This window comes from Rhipicephalus microplus, chromosome 1 (genome assembly GCF_043290135.1).
Source record: "Rhipicephalus microplus isolate Deutch F79 chromosome 1, USDA_Rmic, whole genome shotgun sequence".
NCBI lineage: Eukaryota > Metazoa > Arthropoda > Arachnida > Ixodida > Ixodidae > Rhipicephalus > Rhipicephalus microplus.
In genome coordinates, this window is record NC_134700.1 from 181,425,741 (window position 1) to 181,452,577 (window position 26,837).

At 48.5% G+C, this 26,837-nt stretch overlaps 2 protein-coding genes across 12 annotated transcripts in view; one reads left to right on the forward strand and one right to left on the reverse strand.

Moving 5' to 3' along the window:
• LOC119178495 (uncharacterized) overlaps positions 1-26,578 on the reverse strand; it is a 331,606-nt gene extending 305,028 nt beyond the window's left edge. For 8 of the 10 annotated variants that reach the window (XM_075888524.1, XM_075888515.1, XM_075888502.1 and 5 more), the window contains exon 1: positions 26,385-26,577. In XM_075888524.1, the coding sequence (XP_075744639.1) occupies positions 26,385-26,429 (45 nt within the window). In that variant the 5' untranslated portion in view covers positions 26,430-26,577. Of the gene's footprint in view, positions 1-26,384 lie in introns of all 10 variants that reach the window. The other 2 variants (XM_075888522.1, XM_075888511.1) reach the window with 1 other exon arrangement.
• On the forward strand, positions 5,931-23,370 carry LOC119178494 (G-protein coupled receptor Mth2). Of its 2 annotated transcripts, none has more exons than XM_037429701.2 (3): positions 5,931-7,081; positions 16,771-17,766; positions 20,289-23,370. In XM_037429701.2, exons 2-3 carry the CDS (start codon positions 16,841-16,843, stop codon positions 20,575-20,577), a joined length of 1,215 nt encoding a protein of 404 aa, XP_037285598.2. In that variant the 5' UTR covers positions 5,931-7,081; positions 16,771-16,840; the 3' UTR covers positions 20,578-23,370. The 2 variants fall into 2 exon arrangements, with proteins under 2 accessions (XP_037285598.2, XP_075744648.1); XM_075888533.1 differs by lacking the exon at positions 5,931-7,081 and adding an exon at positions 14,066-16,426.
• Positions 26,579-26,837: the final 259 nt, after the last annotated feature.

The following is a 26,837-nucleotide window of genomic DNA, read 5'->3' on the forward strand; positions in this document are numbered from 1 at the left end:
CCGTAGTCTCTTACGTATATAAGGTTTCACATCAAGAAAAAGGACAGGCGTAGATTGGTTTCCAGCTTTTGTATTGACGGTGGTGGCAAGCTAATCAGCCAGCACATTGCCTTCAATGTCGTGCATGGTTCCCCCCATGGTACCCGGCATATTAGGGCATCTTGCTTCGAAGCATAAGCAGTGCACAGGAGAGCATAAGGTGAGATAAGCCCTAGGTCTTTAGGGTCAAAGCTCTTCTTAGTCTAGCCTTGTCACGCGTAACCGGCAGTATCTTCCGAAAAATACAATAGATGACCACTTCTCGTCTCATTTCATAGATGGTGTTAAGGCGTTTATTACTCTGCCGCTACTCTCCGATTAGCTGCTGCGCGCGCTTTGCCTGAGTGCGCGGGGAACGAGTGTCTCGCTCAGTCTCTGGATCGTCGCCGCACGTGTCAGATCGTTGGTGGGACATGAGCGAAGCGAAGCAGCGGGCGCGGAGGGCCGATCTTCCTAGACCACCTTGCACCTACTATACCATGCGGAGTTCGTGCATAGGCATCGTGTTTGCTAACATTCCCCTTAAGTCGGTACTCGAACCCTTATAGCTGTGCACTTCTCCGACCATAAGTGGGTAATTTATAAAGGTAACTTGAAATCTGAATAAGAGTTCTCTTCCCCGCACCTCACGTGTTCGCATGAAGATTTTATCGGGCGAATTTCTCAGATGATTAACGGCATCAACCATAACCTCCAAAGCATCGCCCACCTCATTATCATTCACCTCGTGGATATACTGTGAGTTTTTTTTGGGCTTTTAAAGTGATTTTAATGCTTTTACGACGTTCAGAGAGTCTTAGTAGATAACTGATGTTCGTATCCTTGCCTCTTTGATATGCTTAACAGCGCATAATATGGCGAGCCGCTGCTGTGAACATGCATGTGGTCGGATGCAGCGAGCCAAAGCCAAAAAAAGAAAAGGGGGGGGGGGGGGGGGGACCGACAACTGCATAAGATACCCCGGGATGTGTCTTCGATGCCTGCGTAAAAAATTCTGTGCAGGAGTATTTGTGCTGTAGTTCTATAAAAGTCGACACGGATATGTGCACCAAGGGCATGCTTTGTAACATCTACAAAATAAACGTCACAGTCAATAACTTGCCAGTGCCATGGCAGAAGTCATTTCTCAGGAGCCATAAGTTGATGTCAAAGCAATGAAACATCTGCTTCGTCAGCCAGTTCTCTTACACGGAGTGAGAAAGGCTTCCCGCCGGACGGTTTTGAAACAGTATAGAGACCTGCATGGATCGTTTATTATAGAATATGCAAGACGTTCAATATTAATCGTTTACTTTTAGGAAATAGGTGAGTGATAAGTACAATCTTGCCCCGCCGCGGTGGTCTAGTGGCTAACGTACTCGGCTGCTGATCCGCAGGTCATGGGATCGAATCACGGCTGCATTTCCGATGGAGGCGGAAATGTTGTAGGCCCGTGTGCTCAAATATGGGTGCACGTTAAAGAACCCCAGGTGGTCGAAATTTCCGGAGCCCTCCACTACGGCGTCTCCCATAATCATATGGTGGTTTTGGGACGTTAAACTCCACATATCAATCATTAAGTACAATCTTTGTAAGTGTAGCGACTGCTCGTTAAATTCAACACAAAAGCTTTTCACAGGACTTGTTCTAAAGGCTCCCGTGGAAAGGTGGATACCTAGATGGTGGACAGCTGGGGTCCAACATCTCTAAAGCGCTTTAGTGTGGCAGACTGGCATGTCAGTTTCCCTGTTTTTATGCTAGTTTTTTCTTTCTTACACAGAAGTATATTTTTCTAACAGACCTCGCATGGGCGGAGAGACAGGTCACTTTCGACCACGATCGAGCCCAATCGGAATCGAATTTCTCGATCGCGGATCTGGCTCCCTTTGATAGCATGAGTTCACTGAGATCGGAGTACAAGATACGGGGCGCACGCTAACTCACGTTAGCGCAACAACTTACGATAAGAAAGAGGGAAAAAAGAGCGAAAGAAAAATGAATGAAAGAAAGAACGATAAAGAGAAAGAAAGGATGACCCTTCCTCATGCAGAAAGTGCACGAGGAAGGGTGTAGGTATACAGCAGTCGTATTAAATGGAATCGCGGTTCTTGTACATACCGAGTTTTCACGAACAGCGGTGGTGTTCTTTTAACCTGCTCGCCCGGCTCTACCGGTGCCTGAAAATCGACGTCGCAGTGATGGTGGCACCGCACCGCTACTAGCAGATCAAATTACATAGGCAGCACACACGACCGTTGAAAGCCTGCGCGCAAACCGCGTGAACGGCCGTCCCAAATGAGCACGGATACACGGCCGCGGTTTTGCGTTGTTGACGATGGCGGAGAAAACATCGCTCGTTTTCATATAGCTCGGTGCTCGTACAGGGGTATATATACACGGCTTCCGATAAAGGCCTCGCGAAAATTCGAGCTCACTCGAAAGACGATACGCAGAGATAAGCGTTCACTCCAGCGCGAAGATGGCAAGCGGCGTTCGAGAAGAAGCTCAAACGAGTGCGATTCTATAATACCCGTGCCACACGGGCAGAAAAAATGGCATTTACCCCCGAATGCCTTCAGATTTATTGCCATTCGCGCGGTGCCACACGGGCGAACAAAATGGCATTCATCCGAATGTCATTCGAATGCCATTCGCCGCCAACTGCCTTCGCCAGAACTCAGTTGACTGAGAAATGCCTACTCTCGACGACACAGCTAGCGAAGTGCGATTTACCTGAAAGTATATAAAACAAATCATATTGAGCTAAAAATGAAATTTCCCGTCTTTTATTTGCACCAAAGTCTTAAAAAGACGCTTTGAACGTTATACGAAGAAAATAAAGTATTGATAATGAAACGCTTGTCAATTTTAGTGTCTATTTACGCTGTGGATCTGACTAGTGTTGGCTTAGGTTGCTACGGTCGGCTGCAACGTTGTAAAACAAAGCAAGAAACTAAAGCTTAGGACAGGGTAATACGCTTATTTCTTCATTTGATGATTATCTGATGTGTATGAAGCTTATAAATGCTTCTTAATTTTTTTATTGCTATTCACTCAATGCTCACTTGGAAGGTGCTGTGATCGACATCATCAAGTCAAATGTCATTCGCTTTGGACGTGTAGCAGCGCCGGCGAAACGAATGTCATTCGGGAACTGAAGGCCTTCACCACCAAATGTCATTTTCTATGCCCGTGTGGCACGGGTATAACACCGCGATATATCTATGAACAGAGTTTATGCCCCGGCGAACCGTCAGGCAATTAGAAAAGGACGCTTGGCAGCGGCTTTCAATTGTTCTCTCTTTTTCGCTCCGCTTTATTTCAGCTTTACGCTGTACAAATCAGTCATCGGTTATAGCCTAGCAAAATGGAGCGCTTCTTTGTTGGGAAATGACTGCACGCACGCGTACACATACACGCGAATGAGCGAGTGAGTGCTGGTTCATGCCCTCCGAGATGGCGGGCGCGCGGAGGGTTGCTCGCCGCGCGCCCACCATCTCGGAGGCCATGGTTGGTTCGTCCATTTTAATGTTTCAAGGCGACGCAGTGGATGGCTCCGGATAGTCTGCGACCGATCTGGTCCTTTAACTCAATCACTCACTCGCGTTGAAGAAGCCCAGGCGGTAGCAAATTTTTCGGAGTGAGTGAGTGATTGTATTTAGACAATACTTCGTCTACGCAATACTCGTCTTCAATCAGAAGAATGTATTTTAGCACGTCGGATTGCAGTGTCGGCTACCTATAATTGTCTATACCCACTATCACGATGAAACCACCACGATTTTGTTCCGTATACACTCAAGTCTTTCGTTGACAGCGAGCAACCGAGACGCGATTTCGTTTTCCGGCTCTCTAGACAAAAAAAAAAAAAAAAGAAGTACACCACGTTTTCTCACTTTTCTTTCTCTCTTCACAGGAGGTTCATTAAATGAAACCATTGAAGCGCTCTGAACCATTCGACCCCATGCATAACGCGCACGCATTCACAGTGAATTCAAAGCGGCGGAATGAGACGCAATCATCAGCGAGGCGCGGGTATTTTCCATGTGCTTGAGAGCGCACCCGGTGATGTGGATATTGAGGGGGTTTCCTGTCCTTTCACACTAGCCCTACACTCGACAACACCTTCTGTGTAACTGCGCGCTCCGGTTTGTCCATTCGCTTGCTTACTTACTTATTCGCTCGAAAGCAGTCACGACGTTTATTATCTTTTTTTTTTTTTACTACGCGCCAACACAATCACCTAAGGAAGTCAAGGTCATCCGCTGCGGGTCTCGGCAACGCTCATCCTGTTCCACGAAAGGAAACAAAAGGCGCAGCAGTCGACGGAGAATAAAAGAGTTCTAAAATGATGGCTGAAAACAACAAAAAAAAAAAATAAGAGAGAAAATAAGCGCGCTGTTTACGGCTCCTATAGTGCGCTTAAGGTGCGATGCCCATCATGATCATCATCGTTTCGTAAATATACAGTGTTGAATGCATCTATAGCTCGGCGAGAATAACGCGTGCGTAACATCATCTTTGGCGAAGTTTACAGCCGGTAAAGGGAATAGTCAAGGGGTAAGCGAACGAAGCGTCGCCAACACGAAGTATATACACGTTGGAGTACCCGGATCGTTTACATGCATGAAAATTTACAGAACACACATTGGTATATAGGCACTATCACCGAGTCAAGATAAGCAAATATACGTTGCCGTTCTAATAGAAGAATACGCACCTTCATCGGTATTAAACTGTGACGCAGGATAGAAAATGAAAGGTTGAAATGATGCTTGAGAATAGCAAAATGATCGCGGTATGCGAGTGATGAAAGGAAAAAAAAAGTCTAAGGAAGGACACAAAGACAGCGGTGTGGGTTAGAGAGCAATATATACGGTAGTCCATACTGCAGTTGAAGTTAAATGAAAAAAAAAAAAAACAGTGGATGTGAACAGGTCATCTAATGTAAAAGTAGCAGCTTGCCCTTAACGTGGCCACAATAAGGGAAGAAACGCAATCGAGAACGGTATGAGAATTTAGTTAATTGTATTCCTGAAATAAGTAGGCCCGTGTACTCAGATTTGGGTGCACGTTAAAGAACCCCAGGTGGTCGAAATTTCCGGAGCCCTCCACTACGGCGTCTCTCATAATCATATAGTGGTTTTGGGACGTTAAACCCCACATATCAATCATTCCTGAAATAATAACAAACTGCACACTCACGTATGATGGCGCCCGTTTGCGAAAAAAACGAGTCAAAGGATGTCCGCGGAACAGCCTCGTACGCGGTGTAGGCTGACGACACGGAAGTAAATGCTCCTGAATACAGCGCTGCTGGCAATTACAAACCAAGCAATGAAGAAGACATCTGCGGCAAGGGTGCGGCGTGCCGCATATATCCACGAGGTATCTAAGCAATTGCTTGATCCTTTTGTGGACGCCGGATTCAGTTCACTAGCACTAGTTAAGGTCTCGCGAAGGCCTCGCCGGGATGACCTTAAATATATTTTCCGGAACATATATACCGCCCTGTCAGTCGTTCTCTCGAAGCCTGCGGTGAAGGCGAACAACGGGATTAACGCGAGCACAGGAATTAAGCAAGGCGGTCAAGGGAAACGCGGGCAAAGTGACTCGAAGATTGCCGAGGTCACACGGAGTTCGATAGAGCCGGGGGAAATCGACTGACATGGGCTCTCCCTGATGACCCCCACGGGGAATTTGCCAGATGGTGCACGCACCAGGGGACCCGCCAACTATCTAATGGTGGATGGATACATCCCCAGTGGCGATGGATGGATACTGGATGATAGGGCAGATGGTGTGCGGACATAATGTTCACTACCACGGGAATCTGTTTCAAGACACCTGGATCATTGCAGACGAGAAATCTGGGCGAGGAGGCCCAGATTGAGCGTGATCCACAAGACCAAACAGTCGTGAAGCGCTGTAAACCCATGTCGGTTTCATCGCAGGCGGGTTAGACCTGGTAAACGATAGTAGAATCACAGCTGGTATAGCTCCTTAATCGGCCCAATCCCTCAGACGAGTGTGGTTAGGATCAATGCTGCTCGACACTATATAGTATGCACCTAAGAGGCTGCGTCGTACGGTCTCGAAGGAGACATCTCGGCATCCGATGTACACAGGGCTTATCAACGTTGAACAAGAAAAACACGGGATATCGGCGATGTACAACAGAACCGAGGCATGAATCAAAAGACCATTATTGTCAACTGAGTGCCGGACAGACCAATATCTTGATCAAGCAGACGAAGCCGTGAGGGTCCAACCGGGCCACGGAGGGTGCTCGAAGTGACCGGCGCCATTACAAAAGAGAGCCCAGCGCACAAGTATGTGCCAGGAAAGAGACCTAAAGCCGCAAAGTAACACTTAGTAAGCATTAAAAATAAAACACAGCCAGACACACATACACAGCAGCCTACCACATAGTTCGAGAACGTAAGAAGAACCAGCAACCCATCATACACACGGGAGAACTGTCCCCTTCGCGATCGACAGCGCACGCGACAAAGTTTTTCCCGGTGACCGCGATAACAAACGCGTGCACCCTCGCCTCCCACTCGGACCGAAATCGTGGCAGCGAGTGTGATGCTTCTGGGCCTGGTGTCGCGTGACGGGGCCACTTGGGCGCCCTTGAGGAGGGGAAAGTGAGGGCACATGAGAGAGGAGGGGGGCGGATGCCCTGCCGTCCACGCCGCCGCCACCACAACCGCCACCAGTTGACTGCAACACGCTGCGGGCGTCGGACGGGAAACGAACCACCCGCAGAGATCGGGCGAACGAGAGCGCCGCGGCATCCGAGGTTTTCGCCTTTCCCCTTCCCCGGTCGGCCAGTTGTTGCGCATAGAGCGACCGCCAACGGAAACGATGGACATCCCGCTCCCGGATAGCACGTAGGGAACCGTCGCGCACCCGCGCGATCACAGACATCGTCCTGACACAGCCAACAACGACCAGGACACCGCCGCCAGAGTGCTGCTGATTGACGCAACTCTTCGCAACGCTACTTGTGCTATTGGATATACCTCACCGATTGGGATCCCTCCACCGCCTCTTACAGGTAAGCCCGCCTGCAAGATCACGAGAGAGGTTTGTCCAAACAGGAACGGGCAGATATGGTGTGTATGGTTGCTCATCATAAGTGGCCAACTTTAAGCTCTACATCTAGAGGGACAAGACAGAAAAAAAAGAAGACACATAGCGCACAGGCTCGCAAATGGTAACCGTGATCTCGAATACGCTGTTGTCACTATATCGCGACAGCCTATTCGGAGAACGAGTAATTAAGCGGAGTGCACGGTTGAAGACTCCTGTAACTTGACGCGAGGCGCTCGGGCTTCTTCCTGCAGATGCCGCCAGCTGAGCGGGCCGTGCAAGAGATAAAGACCATTCGGTGGCCCCTCTAATCGCGGGTCGAAAACCAGTTCTCGTGAGCGGTGTTTTTCCAGCCGAGAAAATGTCTGAGTGTACGCGTGCAAGTACATCGGCGTGCCGTTGTCCTGACGAAGAGAGAGAGGGAGAGATGTAGCGCCACGTTTCTTACATATCCGTTTCTTACAAATAACCACGTTTCTTACCTATCTGCGCATCAGAAAGCAAACTAATGTACACCGTGTTTTGGAAGAACAGCAACGAAATTGATTTCGTCGAACTAACAACCCAGCTACGCCCTGCAATAGTGGCACGCGCCTACACTGCACAGCTATTCTGGACCGGTGAATGTCTGACCGCGCACTGATTACGCGAATCGTGACTGCTACGCCGAGAAGGGCGTATGCCACGATGGGAAACATCTCGGTTGCAAGATCACCATGCCGAAACGTAAGGTTTCGCACCGACACTGCGAGATCGGCGGGCCTCGCTATCAGTGGGAGACAGTCAGCTGCACTGCAAAATACCTGTGCAGAAAAGCCAGCTTTGCAGAGGCCACAATGAAATTCAGATAATGCTCATAGGGCGACGCCTAATCAGAAAGGAGATGAGCGGCGACCACTGCAGCCAGTATCCCCCTTTGATAAACGACACTTCTCATTTAAACACTGTTACGTAAATACATTGGCGATTGCTTGTTGGCAATGTATCATACATACAGATTAATTGCCTTTCAGAATTCCACGAGAACAAAGAGTATCGATGAGGCGCGTACATTGCCTGTAACTGTGAGGGTCCCTGCAGAGACCACTCACAGACTGGCTGGCTGAAGGTCTACGTACTTAAGAAAGCATGTTAAAGGAACGCGTTTTCGTGGCGAACGCTTTAGGAAAAAAATATGGATAAATACACGATAGCGCATCAGTGCCACTTTCGCAGCGGATAAATTCGAAACGACAGGAAGTAAGGTAGAAGCAGATTGCGCGCAAGACACACACACACACACACGAAGACCCGGCGCGCAGCACACAGGTGAACAAAGGGGCTGGAGACAGGCTTTCACCACTTTCTATAGTGCTTCCCGCTGGTTTCAATTATGCAGTTTCTGACTATCACACAACGTTACGTTTCTTCACCTGCTACACTGAAGAGAGAAATAAGCGCGTTTCTACCACCTCTTGAGGCAATTTGCACACAAAGAAATACCGAACACAAAACTAGCATACAGTGCGTATCTACGAGACACCATGGCCAATAAAACAGTCGCAGCTTGTTCTGTCAGCTGAGACCAGAAGGCTGATACCTTGCTATAAGCATATGTGGACGCAGGCCCGTAGGCAGGGGGGGGGGGGAGATGGGGAAGGGTCCGGCTTTTATTGAAATTTTGATGCAGGGGGTGTTCTACCGAAAATAAGTGATGAAAATAGATGCTTTCCTGAAATAATCAAGGCCATCAGCAAGTGCACCCCCAGGAAAAAAAGAAATCTTATATACGAGTTTACGGGATCGGCTCGACGGAAGAGCGTAGATGTGTTTTCTCCGGAGGTCGTATGCCGACACAAGGTCCATCGTATTTCCCCGTAATGCCCCGCGTAAGGAAATGAGCGCAAACGTTTCCGCATATGCGGGGTCGGGACAAACATTTGACTCAGCGCACCCGCGCAACGCAGATGTCCAGCCGTCCGGTCACTTTGAGACTGTCCCTTTTCCTTCCTCTGCCAGCAAGGTGGCTGAGTCAGACGGCCCGAACGACACGGTGCTCTCAGTACACAACCTCGGTTAAAGGGACACTAAAGCCAACTATTAAGTCGACGTTTATTGTTGAAATGGCGGTCTAGAAACCTCGTAGTGTTACTTTTGTGCCAAGTAAGGGCCTATTTTGAAATAAAATCACGTTTTTGTACTCCGCATTGGGTTAGCGCACTTCAAATTACCCGGCTCAAGAAGCGGACCGACCGGACCGTCTCACGTCACTGTTGCCGTGCACAACGTTGCCCGGCTTTATTGCACTAGTAGCAGCAGCCACAGCAGCAACAACGGCCATTGATGAATTTCCCACCATTGGCTTCGAGATTGCAGACGCTTTTGTTTCAACTGCGCCTTGCTAGATGGCACCACATGTCCTGTTTAACCACGTGGAAATTGAATTTTTGAACCACTCGCGCCATTCCCCATAGTAACATCCGGCGGTTCTTTTTTCGTGAATCAAACAGAAACGAACAAGCAGCATTTTAATGCGTCTCTTGATGCATGGAAGGTTCTTTGTTTAGTGCAGTTAGATCGATACCTAGTGATTAATTGTAGGCGGCCCATCTGATGTCATCGGTATCATTTTGAAAATGTCCTACTGCGGCGCTTGTGTTCTTGTGCAGTTACCTTAATTTCTCGGTACGTAGGGCACTGTTGTTGATAATATTGTCGTTTCGGATGCTGTCATACATTGAGCTTTCACTCTGACGTAAATTGTTATTCGACTTTAGTGCCCCTTTAACGATGGTGCTGCGGAGGGCTTGGCATCATCACATGAATCAAAATGCGAAAGGAAGAAGCAAGACAAATATGCGCGCGCACGGTTCTCCGATTCGAGCGTGGGTTGGGCCAAGTTTTCCCCGCAGCCCCCCCCCCCCCCCTCTCTTTTTCCTCCCCACTCAGTGGTAAGGTCCGAAAAAAAGAGCACGCCCGAAAAGCTTGAGGGATGGTTTTAAATGCTCGCTAGTCCCCTACCCCCCTCTAATTTCTCCTCTACATTTCTCCCGATTCCCCCCTAATGTCGCGGGTGTGGTGTCCTCACCTGAGAGACAGTTACTGCGTCACCTACCCCCCTCTTCCATATTCTTCTTTCTCCTTTATCTTACTTCCTTTTCTTCACTCTCCCTCTCCCTTCAATCCCTATTTCGCCGCGAGTGTGTGTTTAGGTGTCCTCACGTGAGTTACAGCTATCGCGCACTCCCCACCCCTTTTTATAACTTCTTCATTTATCCTTAAAGAATGACTCGCAACATCAGCCCCACCCCTTACCTTTTTTTTTTCAACTCGAGAATCTCCCTGCTTCCAAACAAAAAGAAGGTTCGCAGTGGATGCAGAAATTAAAATTCAACGATGACGTGCCTATCACAGCAATCTGCATTTGGCCTCCTGGCCTTCCAGCGCCAAGAAGATAACGAGTTCTGCGGTTCACCGCTTGTCCGCCATTAGCGTAAAAAAAACTTGCGTGGCCACAGCCTGCGCTTCAAACAACGACGGAACAGGACTGAGTAAAGGAATATAGCAGACTTGGAGCCCTCTCATGATGACTCCCTTCCCCCCTTTTTTGTTTTCTGTCCCGCACGAATATGTCATAGGAGTGCGAAATCTTCGCGCAAGTATAGGTGGTTCATTTTACTGACAACAGCGCGACAAGAAACAGAGACTATAGTCTCTGTGCTTTCTTCCTTGTCCCTTTTTGCACCGTTGACACTATAACGAATATGTCTACGCCTTTTGCCCGTTAAACCTTGTTACATATAGTCAGCGCTGTGTTTTCGCGTTGTTTGATCTCGTCACCGTATCGTGTCATCAGACTGTATATGGGATATAGTCGGCGCTGTGTTTTCACGTTTCATCACGTCACCGTATCCTGTCATCGGACTATATATGGTATATAGTCGGCGCTATGTTTTCACGTTGTTTGATCACGTCACCGTATCCTGTCATCGGACTATATATGGTATATAGTCGGCGCTGTGTTTTCACCTTGGTTGGTCACGTCACCGTATCGTGTCATCGGACTATATATGGGATATAGTCGGCGCTGTGTTTTTACGTTGTTTCCTCTCGTCACCGTATCGTGTCATCGGACTATATGTGCCGATGCCACGGCGCGCTTCCTCGACAAAATCACGAGTCTCCTCGTCTCTTGTGTTTGTTGTCTGAAAATTTTTCGCGCTGAGACGTTTAATAATGGATTACCAACTAGCCCAATCAGGAGTGAAGACAGACGAGCGAGTTTAGAACGCGATCGAACCGCATAACGAGAATTCTGCTTATGCAATAGACGCCGTCGATGAACGCGTGCAGGAAAGGTCGTCTCGGAAGCAGACGCTTCACTTTCCTTGAACTTCGCAGTTCGTTTTGGGGCAACGGGGAAGCGGCGCAGCTTACGCCGCCGTGACGGGGGCCACATTGCAAGCCTGCAGTGTCTTCGGTAAGGGCCAGCAGTTCATAAATCATTATATGGAGCCCTTGCGGCACGCAGCTTGTCATACATAGGTGCATACATGCAGCCTCGAATTCGGAGCGAACCTATGGTAACTTGTCAGCGTGTGCTATAAAAGTTTGCATATGGTTTAATAATAATAATTCTTTAGGTTTAACGTCCCGAACCCGCGATATAATTATGAGAGATATTGATGGGCTCCAAAAATTTTGATTACCTGGGGTTCTTTGACGAGCACCTGAAGCTAAGTAAACGGGCCTCGAGCATCTTCGCCTCCGCCGAAAATGCGGCCGGTATTCGAACCCACGACCTTCGAGTCAGCAGTCGGGCGCCATAACTATTAGATAACCTAGGCGCGTCTGCTGCATATGATCTTGAAGCCACATCAGAGGCAGTGTCTACGACAGAGACGAATCCACTGGACCAGCCCCCTTCCAAAAACAACAAAACCATCTGTCATAGTGATAGTGCCGCGCCGGGCATCGTGGAAACGTCAAAGATCGGGACGGCGGGTTCTCCCGCGGCTAATAAGAATTACCGCCTGACGCTACAGGTAACCTGCTAAATGCGGTGTCCCTGCAAGAACAGGCTGCGCCACAAGACAGGCTGCCGGATTAAACGTTCCCGTATGCCTCGCCATCCTCGGGCCGTAGAGAGCTCGCAAAGAAACGCGCCGCGAACGTGTGGATGCGAGACGCCACGTGTGACGCTGCACAATTCAGCGACGACAAAGAAGTCCCATACTTTTGAAACGCGGCCACGTTCCCGCAAGCGATCTGAAAGCAGGGAGTGCACGCGGAGAGGTGCACAGCACAGAGGCGTGATCGCATTTATACGCGGCCAGTACGCCACGCCATTGTGCGCTGCAGCGGGCGACCGTGACGATACGACGACCGCGGAGGTAATTTTCCACCGCACACCTAGCCGTTCGCGGCTTGCCCCGCGCGAGAAGATGAGTTCAACGAGGAAGCGACGCTGAAAACGAGCCCGACCACACAATGGGGAGCAAGTGCGGCGCAATCACGGATACTTAATTGGGGCCGAGACGACCACGGACGACATGCAAGCGCGCCCCACCAACAGGACTGCGGCGCTCGGTGCGCAGGGTCTCGCACGTCACAGACATGACAAGGAGTTCCGAGTGTTAACGCCGGTCTATACGACATGTATTCAAGCGATAGGTGTACACAGAAAGCAAAGCTGCACCAGACGAGGTCTATGGAGCCGCACACACAACGTCAACAATCCAACTGCGCAGGCGCACTCGACTATATAGTTGGTCGTATACTATACATGCACAAGGAGAAGGCGTCTTCCATGACGTCAGATAAGGCTGTTTCGTGTACTCGGCGACTGGAAAGGACGTTCTTGCGAAACATCTTTTCTCATGGACACCGTCCAACGGCGGTTCATGGAAACAATTTCCCACGGGAGTTTACAATCAGCTGTATACAGCAAAAACAGGTGCGGAGAGAGGAGGAGAAAGGGCTATCTCTCGCATTATCTCGTTACATCTTGCGATTATCAGTTCAAGATGAATCATCTCTCCGGGTAGCTGATAAAGGCTGGCCGGGAAGTCCAAACACTGACCTCGCACCTCTTTCTCGAACTATTAGAAGAACATCTATCATTATTCGGTATACATACGTCAAACTCGCCCGCAACGTTGCGTTTCCGTGACGTATATTATAGCCACATTAAAGATTAATGAAACGCCACTTCGACATGCGACATTGTGGCACTCCTCGCTTTTGCGCGACGAAAAACAGACATCGCGCCCAACGTTGGCCGTGGAACATCGCGCCGTGAGAGGCCTCCCAACCCGGAATGCACATCGAGGGCACCCCGCAAACGAAAGCGCGCTTTCGCCACGAAGGCTAAACGCTGCAGTGCGAGACAGGCACGAATAATTAACGAGAAAAGGCCGTTACGCCTTTTCACAAGTGCACATGCGAGGCCATAAACGTCCTCGCATGACGGATGCGGGAACACGGCCTTCCAAGGAAGATCAAACACCGTGGATCAGAAGGACTGAAAGTTCAACAAATAGCGTAGCCAGAACGACTGGTATAGTTCAAGTTGGAAAGTTTGTGAAACTGATAGGATCGCACGCGCGAAAAACACAAAACGCCACGCGTACGTCAGTAGTGACGGGCTGGCACTGCTACACACTCTAGGATTCTGATCCGCATGAGCGTTGCTCCTATACTCATACCGTGCGACCTTTCAGTTCATGTAATCGACGTCTTGCTTTGTTCCTTTCCTTGTACACGTGTGTGTACGTGTTCGGGCGCGAGCCTGCCATTTCAGAACCGCGCAGCTAAAGTCAACAACGCCCACACCAACTGTTTCCTGACACAAGGCTGTCTGCCTCGGCAACAGACACGGCAGTCGTCAGCACACCGTGTATATATACGCTGCACGAGGGGCTATGCTGCACGCACGCTCCAACGAGCGCGGGCGGCTATCCAATCAAAAGCGTTCGGATGCACCGGCATGCTGACACGAGCGTGACGAATCGACATGCATATGACGCAACAGGAACATCATCAATGGCGAACCAAGGAAGAGCGATTGCCCCCTCGCTTTCGAGACATCGGCGGAGCGACAGATCCGCGGACCGCGCAGTGGGCAGTCTTTGGGAAACGGTCGGTTGCGCGCGCATGCAGCGGTGCGTTCTCCGCGCGACTTTGCATCGACGCAAGCTCCGAGATCTGAGAGGCCGATGAGCCCTGATGCGCGGCGGCCGCCTGGCCCCATCGCCGTGCGTGCCACTGAGTTGTACACAGCGCCGCATGCAGTGACGCGAGCGTATGCGGCATCGACGAATCGTCTGACGACCCAGTGGCGCGCGAACGATTTTCTCGGCGCGTGCGCCGTAGTCGCGAAGGGGAAAAACAACCTCAGAGGCGACATCGAGCGAGTACATCCACGGTAACGAGCGTACCAGAAGCGCCTGCACTTATCACCAGAGTATAGGCATCATTGTCAAGCAGTAAGGGGTACACGAAGCACTAGCGCATCCCGACAACGGAACCGAGAAAATCAATCAACAAGACAAGCGCAGATTATTTTTCTCCCCTAAGAACACACGTATACAACACGAAAAAGGAAGGCGCGATGATTTGATACAAGCGAACTCGCCGGAGCACACCCAACGCAGGTCGTGAGTTGCTTTAAGGCGTAAACAGTCTATTCCGCCTTGACCGGTGCGAACTCCAAGATCCAAGTGTGAGACATTGGAAGCCCTACACGCGCATACACGTGTTATTTACAAGACGCTTAGGCATGTTGCAGTTGAAACAAGAAGACTTAGCAGTGCAAAACAGGCCAACGGACGCACCCTTATTACCACATGCACATTTCAGGACTGTAAAATATAAATAAGTAACGACTGACGCGTTAATAAAGTCGCAAAGGCGTAATCATCGTCACATTACGCATAGATATTAATTTTTAAGACGGCACTAAATACAAGCATCTACTACAAAATGTGACACCGAAAAAAAGCAAAGATAGGAGGTGCGACCATCCAACTGATGTTCTGTTGAAGAATCGACCACACTAAAAATTATTATCTGCGCTTATCCGTAAGGAAGCAATATAGACGATATATATGACAAGATTCGGTCCAGGAGAAACACGCTAACCGCAGTGGATCCGTCAGACGTACATGAGTTTCGCACGTAAAGTCTTCAAGGACTTTGTAGAAGGCACTATCCTACCTTTTCTCCAGAGATGTAAACTTAGAGGTCCTAAAGGCAAGGCGACAGAGGGAAAAGCCCTGCAGTCACCCGATGTCTGCCACCACCAATTGCGTACTGAAAGGCGTCAGTCAAGGAATAGCTGTACGAGCCGGCCTGCGAAGAACTTTCGCTGGTGTGTGAAGTTGGACACCATGACCCTCATCACAGACAGTATATGATAGACGTTTCCCGACTACCCTTCATTTACACTTCCTTTTCCGTTTCGTTCACGTCGAGTATCATGGTCGTATCGTAAATCGGTCTTGAAAGCTCGCAACGGAAGCATCTAAATGATTGAGTAATCATATACCTTGCAATGCAACCTTCATACGCTACGCGCCGGTTTCACGCCTATATAAGCAGCACACTAGCATGGTCAGCTGCTCTGCCGTTTCTCCGCGTCTCCACGGATGGTGCCCTTCAAATACCCGTCGCAGGTGCTGGCAACCAGCGGCGTTCCGAGTGGCTGCCACCTCGGTCGCGCTGATGAATGGCGCCGCCGTAACAAATGCGCGTGGGGAGCCTCTTTGACACGTCGGCTCTCGGCAGGACGGGCCACGTGGTCACAGTTAAATGATAAGGGGGGATGACACAAGAGGATCAGCAGGAGCTCTCTTTTAGGACGTGTCACGATACGGATTTGGCGCCTTCAAGGATTATCGCACGTGGAAAGCCCTGGCTCTTTTTTTTTTTTTTGCGCGAAACGATGCATAAGAGAGAAGCAGTCTAATGGCCGAGCATAAGGGCCTCTCGCAATGCCAACCAGGACGCCCCTTCGGGAACTCGAGCTATTTATACAAGGCGTCGAGGTTGCGCCGCTTTCGTTCCGCCCACTGATTCATATAGAGTTCCCCATTTCGCCCAACTGCCGTCACCACGTCACCACCACCGATATAAAACCAACACCAGGAAGGTCAGAGAAGCGCAGAAGCAAAGCGGATCGCACCTGGTGCGTTAGTAGACTCGAGCTCCGGGCATCCAGCTGCGGCTGCCGGGCCGCAGTCACCAGTTTCGCAGAGCGCCGCCTTATCATTGAGCAAGATCACTGGTGGGAAAGAGAGAAGCTGCTGCAAATATCGCACACACGTAAACGGTGAGCTTGGTTTTGTGCTGTAGCACGGTGCAGTTTTTGCAGAGAATGTCACTCAAATGTAGCCTCTTCCTATGCGTTGAGCCGTTCTTGATATCGAAAATTATACGACGCGCGGACTTACTAACTTAGCGACTCTTCGGCCAGTAACTGACCCACGTTTACTGGTACCTTGTGGGTCAGCTACTAGTTCTTGGGTTCTCGTTCGGCGCGCTCAAGCGAACGGTCGAAGCATGTCGATCGACTGTTTCTACGGGTTTCCCGCGTGTAATACTGTTTACGAGAGACAATGCACGTGCCAATAACTCACAGCTATGGCGTTCTCTCAACATTATCCTTCTTCGCAGGCGCGGGGGCCCGCGACAGCCCAGAAGCCGGCCGGATGTGGCCGGCGGCGGGCGGCGTGCGAGGAGGCGCATGGCCATCAGCATGTTCTTGGACAGCATCTACCTCAACTGGGTCCAGCGACGCTTCCAGAACGCCACGCCCGAGGCCCGCAGCCTGCTGCGCGCCGCGCGCGTCTCGCTGCCCAGCGAGGCCGCGGACGCGCCCAGCGCGGGCGGGCCGCTCAACGCGTACCTGGCGCGAAACCCTGTGCTGCAGCTTCTGCAGAACAACCACTCATGGCTCGCGCTGCTCGGCAACTCGTCGGCCATCGGCGCCGACAACTTCGCGGTGCGCGTGAGCAACGGCAGCCGCGCCGGCTCCTACTACGACCACGGCCTGACCGCACTCTACCCGTACCTGGCCGTCGCCATGGCCGTGTCACTCATGTTCCTCGCGCTCATCTGCGTCGCCTACTGCGCCCTGCCCGAGCTGCGCAGCACGCACGGCAAGAACCTGCTCTCCCTGTCCGGCTGCTTCATCGTGCTCTACGTGGGCCTCATCGTGGACTTCACGCTGCGCTCGGTGCTGCCGCGGCGCATGTGCCTGGCCGTGGCTGTGGTGCAGCACACCAGCTTCCTCGCGGTGTTCTTCTGGACGAACGTGATGGCGTTCGACGTGTGGCAGGCCATTGTGACGTTGCGGCCGCTGTCCAATCCGCGCCTGCGCGAGGACCACTACTGGCAGTACGCGGTGTACGCGTGGACCGCCACGGCGGCCGTGTCGGCGCCCGCGTTCGTGCTGCACTTCACCGAGCTGGTGCCGGAGGCGTACCGGCCCCGGTTCGGTGAGGTGCGCTGCTGGCTCAGCGGCCAGCTCGCCTACGCGCTCTACTTCAACCTGCCCGTCGGCATCATACTGCTCTGCAACGTGGTCATCTTCGGCCTCACCGCGTGGGCCCTGTACCGGGCGAAGACGCTGCAGAGGGTCACCCTGCAGGCCAAGCAGCACAAGAAAATGTGGGTGTGACGTCTATAGCTATGCATGCCTTGGTGTCCAACTCATGTCGCGTAGAATATAACCGAAGCGGTTGGCGCTTGTGAAAGTCGGTTTTGCAGGACGAGTTCCGAGGACGCAATGTTGCATTTCACTGCATCTCGCTGCATGTCCCACGCAACCAACAACCGCCACTATGCAGATACGCTACACATATATCACGCAGTTGGGCAATAAGCATGCAAGTGTTGAGTTTTGAACGAGTTGGCGATGGTCCATTGGCAGCAGTTTGCCAAACACAAATATCAGACAAATTTAGTACACGCAGAGAGCCCTTCACGGGTAACTGAAAGGATTTAGAAGGTCGGTAAGGTGATATCAAGCAAAAAAAAAAAAAATCTGCGACGCGCGAGATTGACGATAATGTACTGTTACAGTTAAACCCGGATACAGGGAACTCAAATAAATGGAAATTTCCTTTATATCGAACTGTTTTCGAAAAACAGCATTCTTCGACGTCAACACATAGAACAGAGATCTACCGCTACATCGAACAAAAATAGCCAGAACACTGCATACAACGAACTTCGTGCATTGCGAAGCACCTCAAACAGTCGCCTTTCCCGCATGTAATTCCGAGAGAGCGCGTTGTGATTATGAGGGTGACGTGAGGGTCGAGTAAAAACTACCGCTTGCCTTCACAAGCTTCCTCCTACGATTCCTCGTCTGCATGCCCACCCTGCGCAAACGCTGTTCGCTTCAAGAATATTTTATGCGCTGATACGTGTCTACGGTGCAAGTATTTGGAAAGCTGAAAGCTGTCATTTGTTAGACACGCTCTTCCCATCAATACCGTATTCTACCACGTATAGGCTATCATATAAACCACACCTTCAAAACTCCAACTACAAAAAAAAATAAAAAAAATGTAACTGCGCACTGCCGTGAAGCCGGCTTTTTTGCATTATCGTAAAGCAGTGGGGTGAAGCCAACTTTCGCATCAATAATGCAGTAAATATTTTGTGCTAGTGTCACACGGCTGATCGCGATTAAGCCAGATCCTGATCAACTTGCCCAAAAATGATTGGCTCCTTTCTACAGCTTGCATAGAGAAGCAAATCATGATAAATAAACTTGATGAGCATCAGGCCCCATTGTGATTAAAAGTAACCATTTGACACTCGGTGAATATGATATATGATTGCCTGACTACCTTCATTAAAAGTAAGCATGTCAGTTTTGCTATTAGTTCACCAATTGGTTCGAGGAAAGCGACTGTGACACCAATAGCAAACAGCAAGCACTGCTTGAGAAAGGTGTCAGCTTTTATTTCAGCTACACTCAAACATCGATATAATGAATTGGAATGAATTATTGGTAAAAGGATCAAAATGTGGGCCAGTTGGTAATTCATTTTCTTCGTTCAGCGAACTGGGAGCGCAGAGAAAACACAAAGGACGAAGCGAGGAACCACACAACACGAGCGCTCAACTAACAACTGATTTATTTTCCACATCGGAAGGACATATATAAACACAAAATGCGCATGTCAAAAAAGATTATGACGAAATCAAGGGCAGCATGCGAAGCGTGTAATCACGGCACATGTCTAAGGGTTATCTAGGTAGCTGAATTCACAGTCAAGTAGTGAGAGGGAAGGATGACTTATACATTGGTCCGTATTCCTGGAAATGTGATAGGCTTCAGAAATTTCGCGCGTAGTTTGATGAGGATGCCGGAACAGAACAATTGTATTGGAACAGAACAATTGTGCAAGTGCCAACCCCTGTTTGAGAATACAATTGTTCTGTTCCGGCATCCTCATCAAACTGCGCGCGAAATTTCTGAAGCCTATCACATTTCCAGGAATACGGACCAATGTATAAGTCATCCTTCCCTCTCACTACTTGACTGTGAATTCAGCTACCTAGATAACCCTTAGACATGTGCCGTAATTACACGCTTCGCATGCTGCCCTTGATTTCGTCATAATCTTTTTTGACATGCGCATTTTGTGTTTATATATGTCCTTCCGATGTGGAAAATAAATCAGTTGTTAGTTGAGCGCTCGTGTTGTGTGGTTCCTCGCTTCGTCCTTTGTGTTTTCTCTGCGCTCCCAGTTCGCTGAACGAAGAAAAAGAATTATTGGTAATAACGAAGTAAGTGACCGACAACTTGGTCAAAATACAGCATTATAAATAATCATTTATAATTTTCGGATATAACAAAAGTATTTTCATGGCAGATATGACTTTGCTGTAATAAGGTACGAGTGTATATTATACAGAAATGAGTTCTTTAGGAGCCAGTATGTTCAACATGTCAACACTGCCTCAAAGGTGTCAATGCATAGAAAAGAAAATATGGAGCTCAATTAATTTTAGACTGAACATGCAACAGAGTTGTGAAGAGCCCTTTCACATGCGTGCCTTCATGGCGTATGATAAGTTGGCCCTGAAGGGTGTAAATAATCCGTTTACAGCTGCCTCCTTTGTTCTGCATCCACGAACTGATGACAGCTCTGCGCGCCTCTCTTCCCCTGTAGGTTCTACCTGTACGTGAAGCTCTCGGTTGTCATGGGCATCATCTGGGTGTTTGAGTTCATCCCATGGATTACGGGCTACTACAGGCTGTACGGACTCGCCGGCATGCTCAACTCCCTGCACGGCATCTACCTGTTCTTCATTTTTGTTTTCAAGCGCAAGACGCTTGCGCAGCTGCGCCAGCGTCTCAGCTGCTGTGGCAAAAGGACGGTGAAACCCACCCTCTCCAAGAAATACTCGTCCAGCACGCTGACGTCCGTCTCCAACTGCGCGCTCAGCTCGGGGCCTTAGTGTGACTCATTCGGGGTTTGCACCAAAGACGTGGCCTTGCAGTTCAAAGTTGTGCTTTGTTTTCTTCCTCGTCCCCACCTCGAGAACCTTGGGATGTGTGCTTCGGGAGCGTGTATGTGCATCGACGTGTAGCCGAGAACTTTCGCAGAGAAAGTGATGAAAAAAATGTGTGCTTTGAATAACGGTGAGCAGACATGCTCAGAAACCTCTGTGACATGCCATCGAACTGCCACAAAGCTGTGGAAATATTTAAAAAACATTTCGTTCATCAAGCTACAGCTTTTACATTGCTTTTGCAAGAAAACCTCGTGTGTGTGGTGCTAGTTTTGGTATGTGGAATGAGGGACTTAAGATTTTTTTTTAATTAATGCACACAATTTGTGCACAAGAAATGCGAATGCTGATCTGCTTTTTGTCCTTATTTTTTTCCTACGAGATTTTGCTTATATATTAAGTAATGCTTTCACAACAAGAGCTAGCACTGCCGATATGACCTCACCTTGTCCACCGTACCTGAATTGCCAAATTCCCCAATAAAGCTTGAAGCTGTAAGTTATGCCGAATGAAAACGAATTTATCAAGTCTATTTTATAATCATTATTAAACATTCTGTACATTATGAAACAAACGAACTATAGGTCCATCTTTTAAGTCTGAGATCTCCAGCTGACCTCAACTGGTGGGCTGCAGTTACAAAATTAACCTTCTGCAAGAATAAATACAGTGAAAAAAAAAATAGGAGCAAAGGGGAGGGGCCATGGGGGTGGGGCTAGCTTAAAGGAACAAAAGAGGAAAAATTTTTTCACATATTAGTGAAGAACAATTTAGCAATCCCCAAAACACCCCTCTAAACGCGACACAATACTTGGTAAGCAAGAAAACGCGCGAAAATAAAATGCGGGCGGAGACAGCACCTTGAAATTCCAGCACCGAAAACCACGACACCATAGATTTTGAAAGCCCCTAGTAGGTCCTACATAGCTTCTAATCGATGAAAATGAAGTACATTATCATCTGCGAGTGCCATGGACCAATCATATGAAGTTTCAGAAAATTTCAATAAGCCAATGTAGTAAAAATGCAAAAAAAATACATTTTTTTTATTTTAACGTGATGCGTGGAGATTTCGGAGGGAAATTTGAAATGGAAACTTCAACCTTGATTTTCTCTGCTAATGATGAACTTGTGATAGTGGAACATGAAGCATTAGAGTTCTCAGAGCACAGTCTGTCAATCTAAACCAAATCACTGTTGCTCTTTAGTGCCCTTTGAACAAATTGTCAGCTAATGTTTCTATTTAAAACAAGGCCTTTCCTATATCTCATGTATGCGCCGTTCGTGAAGAAGATATTGCATCAGAATTCGAGAAGCACATCAGTGCTGACGTCGTGAATCAGCGAAACTAAAACGGTGATTTCGAAATACAGGTGTTATTCCACGGTTACGTTTCCACACTTGGTGACCATTCAGAATGCCTCATGAAAAAAATTCCTACGGTGAGTCTAATTATTAAAAAAAAAAATGGAACAGTGATATACAGACCGCTAGAAAAAAGCACGCAGTCCGTGTGTTTAGGAACACCGTCCTAAATTCTATAAAAGCTTCACAAACTATGAAGTGCTTATGCACCATGCCTCAAGTTGTGCTAAACATCTTTGAGAGCTACATATAGTCAGCTCTACTTTTGCATAAATCTGAAAATTCCTTTAGAGTATGCAACAGGGGAGTTATAAGTGAAGAAAAGACTCCCCATGGCTTTAAGACCAGCCATAACTTGATGAACACATGCTGGTAAATAAGTTCTGTTACTAAACGAGAAGATCTTCATGAGAAAAAGTTGTCTATTTAGCAGGGCATAAGAGAAATAAGTGCATCATGCATAAAGCTGTGAGCTGTAAATGTTCTCACTCCTCTTCGTCATATTAATCCATGATGACCGTCTAGATAACTTGCACGCACAAAACTGGGAATTACAATTGTAGTCCTTAAAACTTGCACCTTTAGGAATTGAGTAAATCTTATTTTTATGAAGGCACCATCTATCTTAACAGTATTTGTCTGTGACAATGCCCTATATTGAATGGATGGGTGTGAAAATTTATTCAACACGATTCAACATACAGCGGACCACTGCACATTGGGACTGTCAGGCTAAGCCTAACCACCACATCGTGGGCCCTCTGGACAGCCTAAACATTTTGTTTGTTTTTTACTTCGCACTACCTTGTACACTACCTGAAAATTGAACGCCTGCATTCCTAGTGATTACACGCTCGAACTAGGAAATCATACTTGCCCCGACCCCCCCCTAAAAAAACATATCCACTTTTTCTTTAGCAAAAGTGGGTATGTTCAATGTGCATGGCAAGACCTCATCCTTTCACAAGATGCTGCATCAAAGACCACCCCTCAGTATTTGCCACAAAACATGTTCGTCCGTTGAAGACAAGGTATGTCCTCTACGTACAATAACGGGATATAGCCATGGAATTGCGTATGACCAGTTCACTTAGATAACATGGCAGCACCGAGCAAAAAAAAATGTCATTAGCCACGGCAGAACATTTTGTCTGGCGTCCACTAGGTCTATAAATGAAGCAAATGAACTGCATCAGCAGTTGCTCTTGCTGTCAAAGAGAAAGAAAGTGATAAAGAGGTGGTTGAAAAACAATAGATGATATATCATTATGATGTGTGCATTATTGATTATAACTTGAACCAGCAAGTGTCACTCAATACATTCTGTGGCGGTGTTCAACAAAGTCAGTGTGGATTAAAATGGCTTTTACATAAGTGTGTCCAATGGGTCCAATATCTTGCCAGCAATTCACTTGACAAGAGAATACTTTGACACAGGTTAAAATCACTCATCATTCTGCCTATGTAGCATTTTACTAGCTCATTAAAACAATCTGACATGTTTGTGCATGTTAAATCTGATGCCCAGAAAAATCTGTGTAGAACATAGTGCTTCCGTAAGCAAATAAAATTGCAACATACATTTGTCCTCACATCAAGCAAAAGATATAGTACAAAAGTTCTAATAGGAGTTTTAACAAATAATTTGGATATTGTAATATGCTTCACAACCAAGTATCGTACACACTGTGAGCACGTGCAAGCTAGAAAAATTTTCAAATGAAATTAACCAGAATAGTTATAGCAGACTAGGACATAACCTTCAGGTAAGTGCAGCCGTTGATCTATCATGAACGCAGCTTTCTGAAACTACACAAGCAAACGAATGTAAATTGGGACTGCTTCTAGTGCTGCCATTTGAAAGCTAGAAGTTAAATGCCAAAGCCTTCTGACTGATTTTGGGGCAATGCCAGTGTCAACTAATACCCACAGCTCCCAAAATAAGCACTAATCTGTAGTGTGTAAGTGGACACACTTCAGTTAAGCATAGTTGGCTGAGGATTAAACACAGAGTGATGAATTGAGCATACTGATGTACTTAGTGCGGTTTATGTCTTCACCCCAAGCCAGCGCTCCTCTCATGCGTGCTGGTGTGTGCTGCACATGGTGCAAGAGCAATGAATCAATGTTTCAAGCCATTCCTGCTGGCTGTCTACCAATAAAAATGCCTGCTGCACGCTAATCCTTAGATAGTAGATTATATTGTTTACCCAAACTTGACTGAGGCAGCTGGCTTCATGTTCAAAGTAAAATTAAGATTTCGAAACCCCCCAAACCTTGTGGTCTGCGTAACTTGAGGGTTTCTATTCCCAACATCTTCCTGCAGTTGAGTGAACTTTACAACAACAAAACTGAATCAGCACATCATCTGGCAGCAAAAACACAGGCCTAAATTTTGTCACAGTAATGTTTTTGTGCCAATGCAAAGGCCTCTCCATAGTCTAACTGCTTTCAGAGGTACTCCTGCACCATGCAGAATTATGCACGCTGTCATAATGGAGCAATGTACACCTTTGTTACTAGCTCAGTCAATCGGCATTCATTGAGAATAAAAATAGGTGACCCAGCAAGAGGCGCTAATTTGTTGTAGTGAACCATTCTAGTGAGCTCAATAACCATAAACAAAATTAAGAGAAAAAATGGTACGGCACACCCTGTGCTTCCGCAGCTCTGCCATGCTTCATTATTTGGTACAAGTTCCGTCTACAAACTTTACCACTCCTTCGCTACGCAACACATTTTCCGAAGTCCGTTGACATCAAAATAACTCAATTTTCGCCACGATGCCAGAAAAATGAATGAACGTAACTGGCTAGTGTTTATTTACACACTCTCGATTTCGATAACAGCCTGTGGCCCGCTATAGAAATTACGCGAGCCACAGCTACCGCAACACTTGCGTACAGGCGTACGCCACGGAGCTCGAAACTCGACGGGCGACAACACAAGGTGGCGAGAGCGGGGGCGATGCAGCCAAGGGTGTGTAGGTGTGTATATATAAGGGCCGCACCGGGTTCTCACCGCTCGCTGCTCACGTGCTCCATTGAGCAACGACACGTCAGAACTCGGCATCGGCTGACGAGTGGGTCCCGTTGGCTCGACGGGACGCCGTTTGAAGGCGACGCCACGGCGGTATTTTCCACTCTATTAAACACGGCTACGTTGACCTCGTCAACAGCTGGAAACGGGCGCACACACGACGGCGATGCAGCTCATCGGCGCTACGCGCACGCCGGCGCAAGAACCTTTGCTACTCCAGCTTCCGATTTCCCCTTCAACGATAAGAAAGCCACGTTCGCCGTCCCCGCCCGGTCGCCGCAGATTCAATGGGAGATAACACAAGGCGAAGGGACACAGTGTGTGGGTAAACCACGGCAGCAACAACGTGCGATCCGCATTCAGGGCGCGCATTTGCATCGCTTCACTACGGCTCTGTCCGTGAGCGAAAAGAAACGAACAGAATGAATGCACGTTTGAAGCGGTTCCCAAACCATTCCCTCTACTGCCTACCGAGTCGTCACAGAGTGCGCTCGCGTATGTACTGCTACGCGCGACAAGGCGCGCGCGACGTTGGAAAAAAAGGAAAAAAAGAAAGAAGAAAAAGCGGCTTCTCTCGACGAAGTGAAACAAAACAGATGCGCCGAAGAGAAGAAGATGTGCGCAGTAATTACTCCGCGAAAGACACGGACCGGGGGAGCTCGAAACGACCCAACGCTCAGGCAACCGGGTGTCTCGACCCGGTCTGTCGACACGAAAAAACGAAGAAAAGCGGGGAAACGTCGGTCAGATAAACGAACCATGATAGCAGGGGAGGAAGTCACGTTGATGAGGCCGGCACTCACAAGGGACTCTATTCAGCGGTCTCCGAGGGGAGAAATAAAGAAAGAAGAATGGAGCGTACAGTGGGCAAGAGACAGCTCCCGAAGCGTTACGTGAGCGTAGAGTCGCATCACTACACTTCGTCGTCGATGCGGATGTGGCAGTCGAGCGTGAGAACGGTGCCCGATTTTTCGGAGTGAACGGTGTTTACTCCCTGTCATCGCTTTTCACGCGTAAATACAAAACGCACGCACTCTCGAGCGGGCGCTAACGCGGCAACCCAAAATAGCTAGCCTCGCAATCTGGTCGCCGTTGGCGATCGCGAATACACGCGACATGAACCGCCACAAGGACGAGATCCACACTTCGGGAATCTGCGTTGGCGTTGCCCAAGTTAAATGCGCCATCGTGTTCCTTTCAAGTGTAAAAAGAAAAAACACATTCATATTTGTTTGTCACGCCATAGAAAAGAAAAGAAAACGCGAAAAGCTCTCGCAACACAGCCACATATGCGCGGCGGGGTTATTTTAGAACGCGTCGGTTTTTGGAAGATGCAACGAACAACTTACCATCTCCTGGCCGGCCCGCAGCTTCTTCAGCCGTTCTTCCTCCATGCTGGATGACTGTCACACACAGAAACACACAGAATGACACAAAAAAAGGGAGCTCAGTTTACGAGGGACAGTTCATTTTGTGGAGCATCTTCCTCAGCGACGGAGGACACCAGGCAGCGGCCATGTTTCTTTTTTGGAAGTGTTTCGGTTCCCCCGGTGGCACGAACCTTTTCGAGGCAAAACGGTTCGGTTCACCCAATAGCCGCTTAAAACCGGCTTGGCTTGGCTTAAAGTGTATGAATAGATGGCGTTAGAATCGGTGTGTTAAAAAACATTTTTCAGGCGATTTGGGCGTTCTTTATTCTGTGGTTCAGGTAGAGTTCCTCACTAGCTTGTGACACACAGTCTGTGGCGGGTTCATCGTATTCTAGTCGTGATGTTTTTTTCTCCGATGTTGGTGTTGGATTG